This window comes from Daldinia caldariorum (genome assembly GCF_022478825.1).
Source record: "Daldinia caldariorum strain CBS 122874 unplaced genomic scaffold F4812scaffold_4, whole genome shotgun sequence".
NCBI lineage: Eukaryota > Fungi > Ascomycota > Sordariomycetes > Xylariales > Hypoxylaceae > Daldinia > Daldinia caldariorum.
The window spans coordinates 1,514,501-1,530,504 of record NW_025953040.1 but is presented as its reverse complement, the minus strand read 5'-3'; the positions used below and the strand labels follow the sequence as shown (position 1 = coordinate 1,530,504).

The 16,004-nt window shown below is 46.7% G+C and overlaps 3 protein-coding genes across 3 annotated transcripts; 2 read left to right on the top strand and 1 right to left on the bottom strand.

The window, feature by feature from the left end:
• Positions 1-405: 405 nt before the first annotated feature.
• F4812DRAFT_470061 (uncharacterized protein) lies at positions 406-3,331 on the top strand. The gene is made up of 2 exons (XM_047938938.1): positions 406-1,612; positions 1,688-3,331. The coding sequence occupies exons 1-2, from the start codon at positions 1,115-1,117 to the stop codon at positions 2,783-2,785; spliced, it is 1,596 nt and encodes a 531-aa protein (XP_047792388.1). The 5' UTR covers positions 406-1,114; the 3' UTR covers positions 2,786-3,331.
• Positions 3,332-5,913: 2,582 nt separating this feature from the next.
• Positions 5,914-6,577, top strand: F4812DRAFT_457467 (uncharacterized protein; the record flags this gene model as incomplete). Its single annotated transcript, XM_047937175.1, has 2 exons — positions 5,914-5,965; positions 6,042-6,577. The coding sequence occupies 2 exons, from the start codon at positions 5,914-5,916 to the stop codon at positions 6,575-6,577; spliced, it is 588 nt and encodes a 195-aa protein (XP_047792387.1).
• Positions 6,578-8,662: 2,085 nt separating this feature from the next.
• F4812DRAFT_311715 (transferase family-domain-containing protein) lies at positions 8,663-10,944 on the bottom strand. Its single transcript, XM_047931353.1, has 2 exons — positions 10,612-10,944; positions 8,663-10,548 (listed from the first exon to the last, which is right to left on the bottom strand). Exon 2 carries the CDS (start codon positions 10,317-10,319, stop codon positions 8,865-8,867), a length of 1,455 nt encoding a protein of 484 aa, XP_047792386.1. The 5' UTR covers positions 10,320-10,548; positions 10,612-10,944; the 3' UTR covers positions 8,663-8,864.
• Between the last annotated feature and the right edge of the window lie 5,060 nt (positions 10,945-16,004).

Sequence of the window (16,004 nt, the reverse complement as noted above, 5' to 3'; positions counted from 1 at the left end):
ATCCAAAATCGACGTTATACATACCTGCGACGAACATTTGTCCCCATATCATAGGCGGCAATATTAGACAACAAACTGTTGAAGTTAATTTACATTGTCGTATAACAAATCCGTACAAGAAAATGGACGAGTTTCAAACTGCCTGGTTAAGAAATCTATCGTGAGACATTCCACTTCATGTCTGCCACCTACCACATAGTCATCTCTACCCCGTAACATTCACTGTATCAAAACTTACGCCGTCAAAGCCCTTTTATATCCCTCTTAAAGGAATAGTACTAACATATGTCTTATATAGAGTTGCCACTGTGACGCTTTTGCTAGACTTCTTATTTGATGATAACCTACCTTGTTCGCCGGGGGTTCTATACTATATCACATAGTAGTTGTAAGTTCGACCTGGTGTATGAATTATCCCCTACGGTTGTGCACTTGGGCTCTTTGAGAAAAAACTTGCATCTCCTTAATCATGAATTGCACAGTACCTAAGATCCAAGATTGGTCACTATGTTGCTGGGCACTTAACCTACGTAGCTTTGTAACTTTGTAGCCCTGTTTCCCCGGTGCCCAAGGCCTGTTCTGGTATCCATAGGCCTTTAACACCTTGGTATCCATGGGAGACAAATTTGCAATACCCTGCCCATTCCTATCCTCCTGAGAGTAGGAACAAGAAACAGGCAGAAGAAGTTCATTCTTGTTCAGAACTAGCTTCTGAGTCGTCTTCTTCAAGCGGCGAGTCCAACTACTAACACCTCCTTATACTCAGGGCCGGGTGGCGGTTTGTATACCAGCTTCACTTATACCCGCCGACTAAGCACATGAGAGTAGTTCGCTGAGCCGGAGGAGCTGACGACATAAGGACTTGGCCCCTTGGCTCCGTCGTCTTGCACGGAGTTCGTCTACTAGTTCACCGGACCTTATTGAATTCACTATTCCAACATTTGGACCCGCGTCTACCTTCCTAGAAACCCACTCACCATAGACTTCCTTCTCGATTCAATCTCTGCTCTTTCTTTCCAGTTTGCCTTTCCATTCGCTTTTTTATTCATTACATCTCTTACCACCCTCTTATCCCCTTCATTTCTCGACCTTCGATTCGGGATATCCGGTAGGTATGGCGTCGCTCTCGAAAGAAGTGATGCCCTCCCAAAGCCGATGTACCCCTATCTTCATCAAATTGCCCATGGAGACGCTTTATGAGATCATTTACAAGCTATCTCGGGAAGACCTGTTCCACTGGGCCTTAACATGCAGCCACTTCTCATATAGGATCCTGCCCGTCCTATACAAGCTTGACCTAGGCGTAGAGCCGTTCATGGGCGAATGCGAGGGCACTTACGGGATCTACCAGTCCCTAGAATGGGCATGCCGACACGGATTCATGGGCACCTTCGAGATGGCGCGCGAATTGGGAGCGGATCTAGACCATATCCTTGAGCTTCGGACCGGCTTCTCATTAGACCACATATCCCTTTCGCCATTGCACGTTGCGCTTTTCTTCGAACACCAACACATTGCCGAGCGTCTTATCGAGGGCGGGGCGGATGTTACTACGCTTGCTCTCCTCGATGGAAAATATTCAGCTATGAATTTTGCCACATCAACTTCGATGGTTAGACGTCTCCTCGCTTCTGGCTGGACCCCCGAGTTACATGATCTCCACGCGCCCTATAAGTCGATCATGTAGTGCATGGTCCACAGGGACGCGGAGGCCGGCGCCATACAGGGGGCTCTAGAGGCCGGCGTCACCATCAACGCCGTCGATTCTGCTTTTCTGATGATGCACGCTGGCAAAAACCACAGATTGGACGTGGTACGCCTATTCCTAAGTGGCGGGTTCCGCTTCAATGAGCAGGCTATGATCGAGGAGGACTTGGGAGTGGGCGCCCCGGGAATATGCGAGCAGCTGTGCATGACGCTTGCGCTCCAGCACGCCCTTGCCGAGACGACGTGCGATGCGTCGGTCTTGACGGAGCTGGTTCGACTGCTTCTAGCAGAGTACGAGAGCTCTGGAATCTTGGATTACCGCAGTGAGATCACTTGGCTGGTCTTAGCGACGGGCCCTAGCATACCACTTGCCGTGCGCGCTCTCCTCTGGGACTCCCTAATCGTTCCGCGCGGCCTACCGCCGAGCACCGTCCTTGCAGAAGAATGGGAGCACAACTCCGTCGGCCGTATTATGGATATCGTGCACGACGTCTTGCTCGGCCGCAACGACGCCGTAGCGGACCTCCGGGACCGCAATCTCAGGTGCATTCTTCGCTCTATAGGATTCTGCCTAGCTGCCGAGGGGGGCTTCGACTGGGCGCGCGTCCAGCCCCTGGTCAAGACGCTGATAGAGGAGAGCCACGAGCACATCGACGTCGTGTGCACTTACCCGACGCCTCTCATGAATCCGCACCTCACCGCGGACGACGAGGCCCTCACGCTCGAACTCATCGCCACGCTGCTCGAGAACGGGGCGGACGCGGAGGCTAAGCTCGAGTACGACGATTACAAAGGAGAAAATGAAGAAGAGGAGGAGGAGGAGGAGGACTACGTCCCGGATCTGCTGCACCGTTCTATGGGTATGGGTGCTGTCCGACGAGTGCGGCTGCTCCTCGGCTACGGCGCTAGCATCGACCCGCACACCTTGAAGGAGATGGAGCGCCCGCGCATGTTTTTCCTGGACGGCGTGGACGCGGAGTGGCTGGCAGAGATGGTGGACGCGCAGAGGGAGATCGCCGACATGCTGACCTCGAGGCGCAGGGGGTTTGGAAAGGGGTCCACAGGTTCCCAATCCTAATGCGGTGCCTACTTACCTACCTAACCTTATTGATAAGCTTTCTATGGCTTCTGGATGATGAGGATGATGATGGTAGGGAGGAAGGGAGAGAGAGAGAGAGAATATGAGAACAGGGGACTGGTTGCTACATACGAGAGATAACAAGGAGAAGATAAGACGAGGGAATAACATGGATTCGTCTATGTAGGGGGAGGAGAGAGATATGGTTAGCACGAAGAGGAGGACGTCATGCGATTTCACGAGCTGTCTTAGTATAGCTAGCTACCTCACAGAGAAGACCGGCAGATGATAGCTAGGTTAGGTGCGTATTGAATTATCATTATCCCATAACTGAAGTTCCCAGTTTCGTACAGCTAAAGGCGAATACGCAGGCACGACGCATCTTGCTACGGCGTACTAAATCAGATGGTATGTGGGCGAGATGAGGCTGATGTGAAGAGCCTTCAAGTTATTTATCTACGCAGGCTATGGAGACGGGGGCTAGATCTACAGGCTTAGCATGTCCGACTTCCGTTTATATCAACGGTATACTCTCGCGCTTGCTCACAGCTCGTCGGAGACTGAAGAGGCTACTTCTTCGCGTCCTCGCATTACGCATAGACAGGAGGCTATCATCTCTTCGTCACACATGCTTAAGGGTTTGGTCTGTTGAACACTGCAATATATATACACACTTCCTAACCTTCGGGCAAATGGAGGCATATTTAGAATAGGCCAGACAATGGTTAACTACAGTAGCCTAGATAGACAGACAGACACCTCGCATAGTTATTGCGGGAAGCACAAGAAGCTCAAGAGATCCTAGATCAGCTCCAACTAGACGAAGACCTCAGAGATGCTGTATAGCATCTATCCCATCTTACAAGAATTCCGACAAGTCGCAGATAGTCAGAGGAAAGATGTGTACCTAAGCTAATGTAAATGAGGCGAGAAGCCGCAATGCCGCGACACCATCTCAGCTGGACTAGTGGACGTATGCGGATGTTCAACTTAGTAGAATCCACACGAGGAAGAGGGATGAATGGAGTCAAGATTCTGATTCTTCCTCCACGTCGGAATCGAAATTCCTGGAAGAAGAAGATATGGCTTGTTGATCGTCATTCGATGGGGGGATCTCTTTCAACTATCTCCACTGAGACATACATGCATTATCTTCTATTATTCCAAAATGCTACGTTAGGTAGGGGCTAGGAAAGGGATGTTGCAATTACGACAACAAGTCAACGCGTCGGTCGAGTTTACTGGTTATATCAAAGAAAGTAACCCTTACTTACATGGCCACATACGACGTCAGTTCTAGACCTCGATCTATGTTTTTTTTTTTTTTTTAAAAAAAAGATGGACTAGACACTAAAAGTATCCTGACCCGTCTATCTGTCTATGTATTTTATTTTATTTTATTTTTTTCTATTTGCTGCGATTGCTGCTTTAACCTTCTGCGTCTGCACACCGCAACATTCGGTCGTTCTCAAGAGAGAAAGAACATCCGTTCTAAGTAACCCCAACGAAGGGTGTTCCAGAAAAGCTCTGGATCGACGCATAGAAGCTTTCATGATGGGGGAAAGAAAGGGGGGGTAAAGGAGGGGTTGGGGGGTTCTGGTTGGCGAGTGCAAGTATTGTACCTAAGGGAGGACAGGATACTCAGAAAATTCGGTGATAGTCGCGGTGTGCGCGGGTTGGGTTCATTAATTTCGTTTCGAACAGCTGGAGATGATGATCATTGTGTGTGGGACTCCCTTCGAAGACCCAGCTATTTGGGTTGGCCCGCGGAGTATATCCCCGGAAGACTATAGGAGGTAGGTTAGGTAGGTACCAGGCAGCCTACCTAACCTTACATGTTGTTAGAAAGTCTATACATATGCAGTTCGCGTATAGTTGGTAATTTAAGGTGGTATAACGCAGCGTAAGGTAAGGCTAGATAGAGAGTACCTATGTAGTAAACCCAGTCGTATCGGCCGAGACCTCTTCTTGACCGAAACAACGAAGTCTGGTTGTTAAGGCCTGGTTGTTCTTAACAACCTGCCATGTAACCTGTAAAAGTAGGGGCGAAAAAAGGTTTGAATATCATGTTCAATCGTGAAACTACCTCCAACAGGTTTTCGGTACATACACCTCATACCTAACCTATACGTACAGCCTGCATTAGGTGGTTTTAGGGTCCTCGGATGAGACCATTGTCCAACGATACCGTGTCGACTTTGTTGGTAACTAATGGAACCACTTGCTTGCATGCGCAGTAGCGGTGCCTGAGTTGTTTTTTTAATACTGGAGCCGTCTCGTCGTCTCATCCACTTGGAAACGTTGCCTAGCGAGAATTTCATCCGGGGGGCCCAGCCGGGCAGTAGGTACCTTAGATAGTTAATATAAATCAAACAGCCGAGGGTTATATTTATACTTTTTTTCTGGTAAGAAAAAGTATGATGAACATCCAATGTGAGTTGATATGCTTTTTACATACGGGGCATACGGATAGATATATGGATGTTACTTGTCCGTCGTATGTTGTATTTGTACCTAAACACTTATTATAATGTTAATATTAAAATTGTTGGAACTTTTCAAGCACCGTCCATTTTTTTAGAGTAGGATAAAGTTTCAGTGGCTTGCAGATAAATAAGCGTTTGCAGATTCCATATTTAGAGGCGTTTCACGGAAAAGAAAAAGAAAAAGAGAAACGGTACGTACCTAGGTAGGTATGTGACACGTCTGTTACCTAGAGAGGATGCGTTACACAATGAATTACATAAAGCAATTCCAGCTTTGGGTTACCTACGTGTCGGTAAGTACCTAAGTACCTAATCCTCGGCTATGGTTCTTCAGGGGGGGTTCTGACGCGATGTTACATAACCGTTCCCGTTCAACGATTTTACCCCTCCCTTTCGTCGTTGGTCCACTTTTTCGTTTAGGCGGTGATAGCTTCATCTTTTTCCATTTCAAACCCGGTAGTAGTAATCCGTACCTAGACTGGGGTATCTTTTGTTTGCCATCCCGATCCAGCTCTGATAATCATTTTCGGAAATTGTCGGTTTCATAGTAAGTACCTAACCTAATACCTAACCTTAAGGTAATTTATTACTGTCTTGTCATTGTCTTGTGTCTGTTCCATACCTCATAACATAATAGTACCCATGTCCTGGAATTTACCACCAGCCTTATCCAATTCAGCCTCGCAACTGATTAGTTCGTCCTAATTAGGATGTAGTCAAAGGCCCTTGCTTTACCGTCTATACTCGTTCAAGCTAAGACCTTCTCATAGACGTGTTTGCAAACGGTCCCGGTCCCGGTCCTACGAGTTTAGTTTCGACGCTAACAAGTAATTGGGACTTACTCTTTACGCCACCTATTTCCCACGTCGACATGGCCGTCGATCCAAGAGTAACGGATATCATCCGTGGCAAGAAACTGCGCTATTGCTTATGCATCGATACCAAACAATGGCATCTCTTCGAACAGGTGGCCCTGCCTGATGCTACCCTTTGCATCGTCAACCCGGACGGCTCCTTCGTGGAGCAGGACGGCGTCGACTGGAACTGGCCCACGAGGGCCGATTTTATCAACTACCTCCAGAAGACTTTCGGCCAGCACCAGACCATGCACAATGCGGGCGCTGCGGCTTTCGAGCAGGTTAGCCCAGACGAGGTGAAGGTTACCTCTAGTGGCATCTGGCACCTCGCGGCGGGCGAAACGCAAGGGACGGGCGGTGGGTACTACTATGAGACGTGGGTTCGGAAAGATGATGACTGGTTCATGAAGTCTATGAGGCTCGAAAGAACTAATTGGTATATGTCGTAGTTAGCCATAACCTCTACCCCCACCAACTTTCTCTTCTTAGGTATTTGATTGAGTACCTTGAGATATCCCCAGAGCAATGCCTTTTTTTTTTCTCTTTCTTTTTTTCAACACGCTGGCACAACAACCTTTACCGAATAGGACAGCAGCTACATCCATTTTCTATAGCTGGGCTATATTGAAGGGAAAGTGAGATATTCAACATGTTTCACGATGGATGGACATATTATATTACATGGTATGAGGTAGGCCTTCGAGGGTTGAGTTAGTTACCTGTTTTTATTGGATTCTTTCTTCTTATCTCCCAAGTGCTGATTTAGGTACTTGGATGTTTCATCTACATGCAAATGCAGTTCCCAATAAAATGGTTAACCACCAAACTATTGCTTCTAGAGATATTCCTCAAGGTGGGCGAGAAGAATCCTGGTGCCAAACAAGGGGAGCCTAGTTACAGCTAAGCAAGGGTCCTTATGGAGAAGCAATACGTACTTACAAACGGTCTACACTAATCAAGCTCCATGATCCCCGTACTGTGTGCAATAAATATACTAACGAACTCATAGTTGTCACTTTTGATAACAACTGTTTTGTTCGTCATCTAGGCCATCTTGGCCATCTGGGTTAGCTAAATGCTTTCCCCCACGATTCGATAGACGTATTACCTAGGTACTTATTTGGTGCAATTCCCTCACGGTTAACTACCTCGATGGATCTTATTACCTTAGGTAGTACCAGTATACTTAGCATTAGATACCAGGTAGCTACCCTACTTTCCCCCTCACATTCCCTGTCATACATAGTATGCTATAAGTCTACCTATCACACTCACTTCACTCACCGCTGACGTGCTAATGCACAGCCGCGCGCACCCTTTACCTAGACCAAGGCTTCCGATTCCGAGCCTCCGATACTAACGCGAAATCTTCCGTCCTCTACCTATCTAGGTACCTTTAGTTATTCCGGAAGGAGTAAATGCTTAGCCGAGGGGAATTCATCATCAAACTCTACTACCGAGGCGACGCCCAGAAGTTCTTGGTATGTAAGAAGTGCGTTTGAACATGGGGGAGGACGTCTGTGCAATCATACATAGTAGGGAACATCTGATGTAGATAACCGAAGCGTAGCATCAGAGAGGGGAGAGGTCGTAATGCAGCTCTGGATGGGATAGAACAGGATTAGGTTGAGTCAAGCCGATATCCCAAAATATCTCTGTACATATGTCTGCCAGTCCATTCTATACTATAGTGCAGTGCATTCTACTCACAGGATTCTCCTGCTCCTCCTCCTACCTAGTGTATTTCACCTTATCGTACAACAACAGCCTGCCGTTTACACTACACTACTTTATGTAGTGTTGCCCTCCACCCACCTACCTATGTACATTAGGAAGATAATTCTTCTATCTTCACCTTAGGTAATTAACTGACTTACCAACACTATTCATATGAGGCTCTGGTATTGGCCTTTCGCGGTACACCGCTTTATACTACTACCGTAGTACTGTGCTACCTACTAGGTAATTGACCCGTCCGGCCCGTTGTCGAGGCCAAGCAGCAGCCAAGGTACCGAGCATGTATGCCACCTACACTGGCGCTCCGTGCGCAACCATTGGTCAATGGAACGGAATACTTGGCGTGCGAGACCTGATCCCCCCCCCAGATGGGATTGAAAGTGTTGTACTGTATTGTACATTCAAGATAGTCATACTAACCTCAGCAGCTAAGGTTACGGGGCTAGCAATCTGACGATCCGCGAACCACCGTTATGGATATGCCTATTCCTGAACGGGAAAAGATCGCTTCGAAACATGTACAAGCAGACAAGGTAGACGCCATCTGTTGAGGCGAACATTTTCCCATAATGGGTTGATTGGGAACGAGCTTAACTTCTAGGTACACTAGGTACCGGGGCCGAATTAATGGTATGGGATGATGGCCAAAGAAAAAAAAAACTTGTTTGGCTTTTTACTTGAACAGAGGAGTAGAGTAAGCGAATACCTCTCTCTCTCACCGCTTAAGGGGCGGAGCTGCAAGTATGTAACAGGTAGTAGTGACATCTCCGTCCGTTCAGGCCGAGTTACAAGGTAAGTATTGAGAGGGAATGGATTCCAGGGCTGATAATACACTCTATTATGGGAAATATCTAATTACCATGTAGTACCTGCGTACACTATGTCGGAAAAAAAAGATCTACTCTATCCAACACAAGTCTCGTAAGTCTAAATTTTGCGCTACGCTCAGAATGATCCAAAAAGTCGCCCCCCAAAACACACCCGGCTCGATTAGTCAAACTATTGATGCTGGCCAGTATGGACGCAGTCGATACCCCTGTATTCGAAATACTTATTCCATTCAGGATCGTTAAGTAGCCCATCCGCTAGGCTCGTCTCGTAGGTGATGCTTAGCTCGGGACCCTCGTCTGATTCGGGGGACCTGTCACGCGGAGGGTAGACGAAGGTAAGATTCTCCGTCACGACGTCTATGACATGGCGATAGCCGACCGGTTTACCGAATCCAAAGTCGCACATGGTGACCGTGACGTCACGATGGTCAGTCTGGAGGTTCGAAAGTGGTGGAAAAGAATCTGAGCGAGTCATCAAAGCCGCCTTGTCTCGTATCGGCGCTAGCTGGTTAAGCACCTCATCCACACGCTCCGGGGTCACCTCGCTGGTCATCTGACGAACGTATTGCGCCAGCCTAGACAAGGGCCACTCAGAAATGATCTGCGCAACTGTTGGCTGCTGGACCCTAGTCATCGTGCTTGACGCTACGAAATATACATTTCCCTGCATGCGGAGTGGGCACTTGGGAGTGCGAAGGCGTCTCCGCATGTCCATAGATTGAGCATAGGGGAGGTTTGATGACATTTCCGGCTTGAAGATGGGAGCGCGAAGACGCGTCTTCGTGCGAAGTAGGAAAGCTATAAAGGCGTCGTAAGTGGAGATCCAAGTGCCGTCGTCTGGCGAAGCTAGCCTCTTCAATTCCGCTGCCTTGCTCTTGGGTAAGTGAAATAAGTACATCGTTGCGCCGCCGAGATGGTCCGGATGGCGTTGGGGTTGAGGAGGACCGTCAATCATCTGGTCCTCTGGCGGTTGCTCTTTGATAAATTGGGGGACGCCAAAGTGGGCATCGCTCCAAGGAGGAAATGGCGTATTATTCAGGATAGCGTAGCAATTATCAGCCAACTGCTCTACAAATCCCGACATGCCCATAACGTCGCAGGCGTAGTGATGAAAGTGTATATTGAGAACTAGACCACCACGGATGAAATTGGCCTTGAAAGCTGAAATAGTTGGGTGATTATCAGGATGCGCCTCGGGCTTCTCCCCATATGTCATGGGCTCGACACTCCAAATCTTGAGATCGCCCAAGGCGACCGATGCAAAATGGGCCTTCTCGAGATCATCAATGGAAGGATATTTATCTTCATCCTCGGGTGAGTCGAGCCATTGGACGTGGAAGGGGACGGTGCTGTCCTTCTTCTTCACGAACACGTGACCGCCCTTCTCTTCATCCTTCTCAATGGTGCCAACAAGATGTCTGACTTGTGTGATGGTTAGCTCGAGGCCAGCCTTCAGTGCCGAGGCTGCCAATTGCTTCTTATCGTCATCCAATCTAAAGAATGCGGCATAATTCGTGTAAACGCAAGCTGCTAAATAGTCGAGTGTGGTTACTTTTCGTATTTCCACTTCTGGGTCATTCTCCCAGCCGTTTGGGTGAAGCTGGTAAATGATTTGCTTTGGCATGGGAGCACTACAGGAAGTAGGTGTGGCACGAAAATTGATTTGTCAAATGGGAATGCAACTAAATAAAATAGGTATCTGCAGGTACCGTAAATAATACCCTAAGGTAAGCTTGGTGGTTTGGTAGCTTGATGCTTTTATATGCTACAGGCGTCAAATTCGTCCGAATGTGCCCTTTTATTGCTTTCGCCTCCAAAAGCCTAGGTACCTGTTGTTGTAATATCTAAAGATCCTACATTCGCGGAGTTATTAATCAGCGGGCCTAAGGGGGTTTTATATATAAATCGAAAACTACCCAGGTAGAGTATGATTGCAGCCAAAATATAGCCGGTGAGGATCAAGAGAACACGCGGATGTGCCTAAGAGGGGCAAGTACTGAGTTTTGACCAAGCCAAGGATAGAGCTCCCTCGAACCGACTTGTTTGGCCCACTTCCTACTCAGAGAGGCGGTATCGTAATGCCATGATGACTTTGATCTTCCCAGGGTTCCCAGTCACAACAGTCATACCAACTGCCATGGATGGTTAGTGAATTGCGAACTTCGAAAGTGTCCGACGGTTGGAAGTATTGTTCTTTCTAGATAACTTCGATGGTAGGCATTTAGCGTGGGCTTTAGGAGAATTATATATCTCGGACATTCTCTTTCGTTCTTCTGTCATGTAAAAATGTGTCTGCGCCGTGAACTTAACCGGACTTTATTTGGTAGCGAATGGAGAATTATAACTGATTTGTCGCATTTGATTCGAGGGGTTTCAAATGCCCCTTGCATGAAAACCCCTGTTCGACTTTTCGATGTGTCAAACTGAACTGCAGAATGGCAGCCAAAAACTGGGGTTATTTTCTATGAGCGAAGTAAGTATAGATGCTAGGATTGTTCAATGAGACTGCGTACCGACCTTGTTTGTATATCAATCAGTCATGACATCCAAAAGATGGTTCTCGTATGAAGTATATCTGGATTTCTGTTATAGATAGGTAGCTTTAATGAGGTTCATTTCGGATCCGCTTTCCGAGATCTAATTTTGGTAGGGACGGTTGAATTAAACTTGAGACATGCGGAACAGAGAGCCCGGGCCTTGTTAGGTATTTCAACAAAAAAATCGGCCGTAGACATTGACGAACCTACCTAACCTAACCTACCCTTCAAGGGGCTGCTTGGTATAACCTCCAACTTACCTAGATAATCCTCCGAACAATAATCCCCTCACAGATATCGCCAACTTTGCGGATATTGTTTATATTGCACTTTTCCTTATAGCCTCGAAGTTATGGGAACCTAGGTATACCTCGTCATCAAGTGCGATGTGAAGAAAGAATATATCCTGTTATGCTCAATCTTTTCAGCTTCTACCATTTATCTCTCAGGTTGCTTGCTCTTGAAAGGAGGCTTTACACGTTGACATTTACTAACCTAACTTCAATCTTAGTATTGATCTTTATAGTTCATGTTGGTTGCTCACCTGTATCAACTGTCAGAATGATGTGTTGTAGTTTTATGGTTCCCTCTAATAGATAAACCAAGGTTTGTATTGGGGAACAGTTGATGTGCTAATCGACATAATCGAAACATTTAACATTTTAAACATCAATAGGACATTTGTCTGCGGGATCTTCTTTTGTATGAGCAACTTACCTAAAAGTTTTCAAATTCTGAGATGGGGAAAGAAAACAAAAAAAACCTGACCCACGCTTAGTGGACTCATATTCTCGGTGTCTGTTGGTTGTCTCGATCGAGCGGTGGCGAATCTTTGCGCCTAATGGTAGCCAGCTGTCGAATTGTTTCTGGTGGGGTTCTTCATTGTGATCTTTTTACAGATTTCGACGGGAATCGTGGTTATAATTGCGGTGAATCCTCGATATAGCCTACATTCAGCTACTTGGGGGATATCACCATGGCTAAATGTACGTGTTCCCCCCCTTTACCGCAACGTATAGTCAGGGAGTTCTAGCTGACGTGTCAAAGGAGGCTTGGGATCTTGAACATTTTGTTCTTGATATGGGCTCGATGAAAGTTTGATCTGAACCTCATATCATTGCCTTTTTGGATTGTCTAGGTAGTTAATACTGAAGATGCAGGCTAGCGCCACCGGTGCTGCGGTTGACGGCCAAAATGGCAGGTGGGCTCTTCGTTATCTGGCGTAGTCTCCATACCGAAGCAGATGTCTGGAGATGGTTGAGGAGTCAAAATATCTCTGGATCTCAGGGAACCTTTAGCATACATACGTACGGCAAACGCGAAATGAGGTGATGTGAGGGGGAATTAGATCTAGCGAGCACCGTCCACAAATGTAGTCGTGCTCGACTATTTTCCGACTATTTTTCGACTATCTTCTGCATGACGCGAATCGCGATTAGCCAGGGCTCCCCGTCGGGCATGAATACCGGAATGAGCGGCGTGTATGATATCGCGTGGGGTATGTAACGGTGATTGAGGTACCTGTGCCTCATGTCTCGGATGGGGTTTATTTTGGATCTTGACAACGGAGTCGGGTTCCACGGAGCACGTGGATAAGACAGTGAGACTAGTTGTGCAGGGGAACCTTGTATTGATATTCGCCTTTGAAGTTCGAACTAGGCGTTTCGTGAGGGTTGATAGGTTGGGGGCTGTATTGTATAGAATCCTCGAAGCTAGAATGATATGATAGGTATTAGGTGTAGGTACTTACCTAGGTAGGTGTAGGTGTTAGGTAAGTGATAAGACTGAAATACCTAGGTACTCTATGTACCTCCTATACTTATGTACCTAACTTAAGGTATTCTGTTACTCACGTTTGTTCGGTATTCAAGTGCACTTACCTCAGATATAGCATGTAGGGATAGGTGTTGGAAGTGGCGGCTCTACGCATTGTTTCTTGTGTGACGCGGCTGCTGTTGTGCACCTACCGCAACGGCCCCTGATTGTAAAGACGCCCGGGACGCAAGGAGCGGAACCTGTTCGGATGACGATACCAACCTGTAGGTACCTAACCTTACCATATATACCTTACCTAAGCTGCTCATTCTAAAATATCAAAAAGTAGAAGCCCAATCATACCTATCATGGTCTGATTATTTCTTTTCAAGTACATACCCAAAGGCATGTACTTTTTTTTATTTTTTTTTTTTTTTAAAAAAAAACCTGGTACTATCATAGGAATCTTTCTGCATGCGCTAATGCAAGCTGCACCTGGTATATGTCCTAGGTAACTCATGAAATTTTGGGGTCCTCGTGAAGGATGCGATGCGACGCGCATTTCCCGGTTCTTACGTACATGCCTACCTCCTAAGGTACCTAACATAATCCTACATGCCTACCTAAGGTATGTAGGTACCTGGTATATGTATGAATGATAGGTACCTATGTCATTGATGCAATGCATGTGCAGCTCCGGAGTACCTACATAGAGGTAGGTGGCATTTTGTTGCTATACGTCACATCGGGTAGACGCTCCCCGGCCTGCCACCTACATAGCCCGTAGCTAGCTTATGAAGTACCGGGAAGGTTATCACCACTCGCCCGAAATTTCGGGTTTAATGTGTACATACTATATGGTATGCTTACCTCTGCCTAACCTTCCTAGGTAACGCTCAATTTACCGTACATACCTGGTAAGGATGCTATTAACTTTCCTCGTTTCTTGATATTGTCTTTCGAAACCTCGTTACCCAAATTAGGCAAACAAAATCCTTGGTGAGCATCCTCATGTTAATTATCTAGCGTCTAGGCTATCGACATCAGATGACTAGCAAACCGGGCTATAGGCTTCTAAAATGAGCGTTTTGAGGTAACGCTAACAAGGTGCTTTTATAATAGGTTGATAGGAAGATGCAATTTTCTGCTACATAGCAATGCAAGCGTGATGGGTAAAGGATAGGATATGCTTACATAGTATGGAAGATTAAGTGGAAAAGGAAGAGAATATGGTACTATTGGAAGTTATGGATGTCCATGTTAATAAAGGGTGGAGCTTCGTTCCCGCACCCGCGTAGTACGACAGTATTTACCTAGTAATTGCCGGGTAAAATCCCTTATGCTTTTTTTTTTGATTGATTGTAGAGCACAATACTTGTGAGGTCAGGGGTAGCACGCGCGTTGTTATGTCCGAATTTCTACTGGCTGCGGTAAATTATACTGTAGATTATTTTCTACCTAAGGTAAGCCTTAGGTAATTCTGTTTCAAGATATCCCATTTAACATAGACAGGTATAAAGTTATGTAACTTACCTACAAACTTAGGTACTAGTAGAATTACATCCAGACTGAATTGGACCAGCTATGGTAGTACAGAATATTATTGGTAGATTATCTTACAAATTACTTACCCCTGTCCCGATGATTTTGACCACAAACTACTGCGGTAGGGATGGATCTCTTATAACGTGACACGCATGGAAAATTCTCATCCTTCTTGCCCAGGTAGCTCATCGTTCTAAAGCCATGCCAAAATAAGCCTAATGCCAACTAAGCTTTCTTTCTAATATACCTACCTGGTATAACTACCAATGTAGGTAGGTATTAAGTACCTAGTAAGTAGTACTTACGATTTGTCTCTCAATGGCCCCCTCTCACCCCCCACCATTTCCCCCCTGCTATTTCCAATCGTCAATAATCTCTTAAGCTTTGGGTCAAGCCCGGAGGAGATACTACTACCTACTGCGAATGCAACCTTGCACCTGTGGATTCAAGTGAGAATTACATGTATTATGTATCACTTTTGTACCCAGATCCTCCTCTCGACTAGGGTGTTGGCTTACGTCAATTATATCTCGTGTCCTCACACCGTACGTCAACCAAAGTCGTCTTACACGGCATGATGTGTTGTGCCGTTGATGCCATTGAGGCTCTCTACTACGGTATCATTGTGTTATAGCCATTCATTGTGTATAGCAATGTCTATCTTCCCTGATACCCTCCACCAACGTAGCAACCCAAGAGGATCGTCAATTCGTGGAACTCGGGTATTTCCCAATTTTTGACTGGGGTGTCACATCCGAGTGTGAAAGTTTTAGCAACGGTCGGGAAACACTTGACCTTAGCGATCCGGGCCGTATACGACATAGTGGAGAAGAGTAGAAGCCGACACGGCGACTACCTAGGTAGTTTGCCCAGGGCATGTTGTATGCCTGCATGCGCAGTAATACCTGGGTTAAGGCCTGGGTCTACATAGTAGTACGCGGATCGAGGGGCCAACCCCTTACCTTATCGGCGGACAGGTGGAAGACGAACACTTGCAAGCTACATATGGAGCTCCGCAATGATGCATAGGCTTATGGGTTACTCGTCGATGTCCCTTGCGCGCCGAGAGTATGGCAAACCGCTCGGCTTCCCGAGTTGCGGGGACTCTGCATTCAGACGGATCCATTCTAACGCCAATATGGATGATTCTAGTACGAGTACGGTACAGTAACCCTATTATAGCTCCACTGATCTATAGCGTGGTCAAAGTATCCCAGGTGGTACCCCCAAATGTTGGTAATCTCTTCACCTATGTGCGTCAAACCCTGAATGGAAGTCCCTAGCCAGGGGACTGGGAAGTCCTCGAGATTCGCCTATATTTATGGCCAAAGAAGCGGTGAGTTCGGCTGTGGTAAAAGACGAAGGTTGACCAGACCAGACCATTGATGTTAACACGGCTCAAGTACGCTTTGTTCCCTTCTCGAAATCCTTTCCGTTCTGCGCCGTCATACTTCGAATAGCTTTGCAGGTCA

Bases quoted from the DNA above. Each gene is read 5' to 3' on its own strand.
- F4812DRAFT_311715 (XM_047931353.1), bottom strand. From the start codon at position 10,319: ATGCCAAAGCAAATCATTTACCAGCTTCACCCAAACGGCTGGGAGAAT.
- F4812DRAFT_470061 (XM_047938938.1), top strand. From the start codon at position 1,115: ATGGCGTCGCTCTCGAAAGAAGTGATGCCCTCCCAAAGCCGATGTACC. The intron at 1,613-1,687 runs GTTAGACGTCTC...TCGATCATGTAG, and splicing joins TTGCCACATCAACTTCGATG to TGCATGGTCCACAGGGACGC.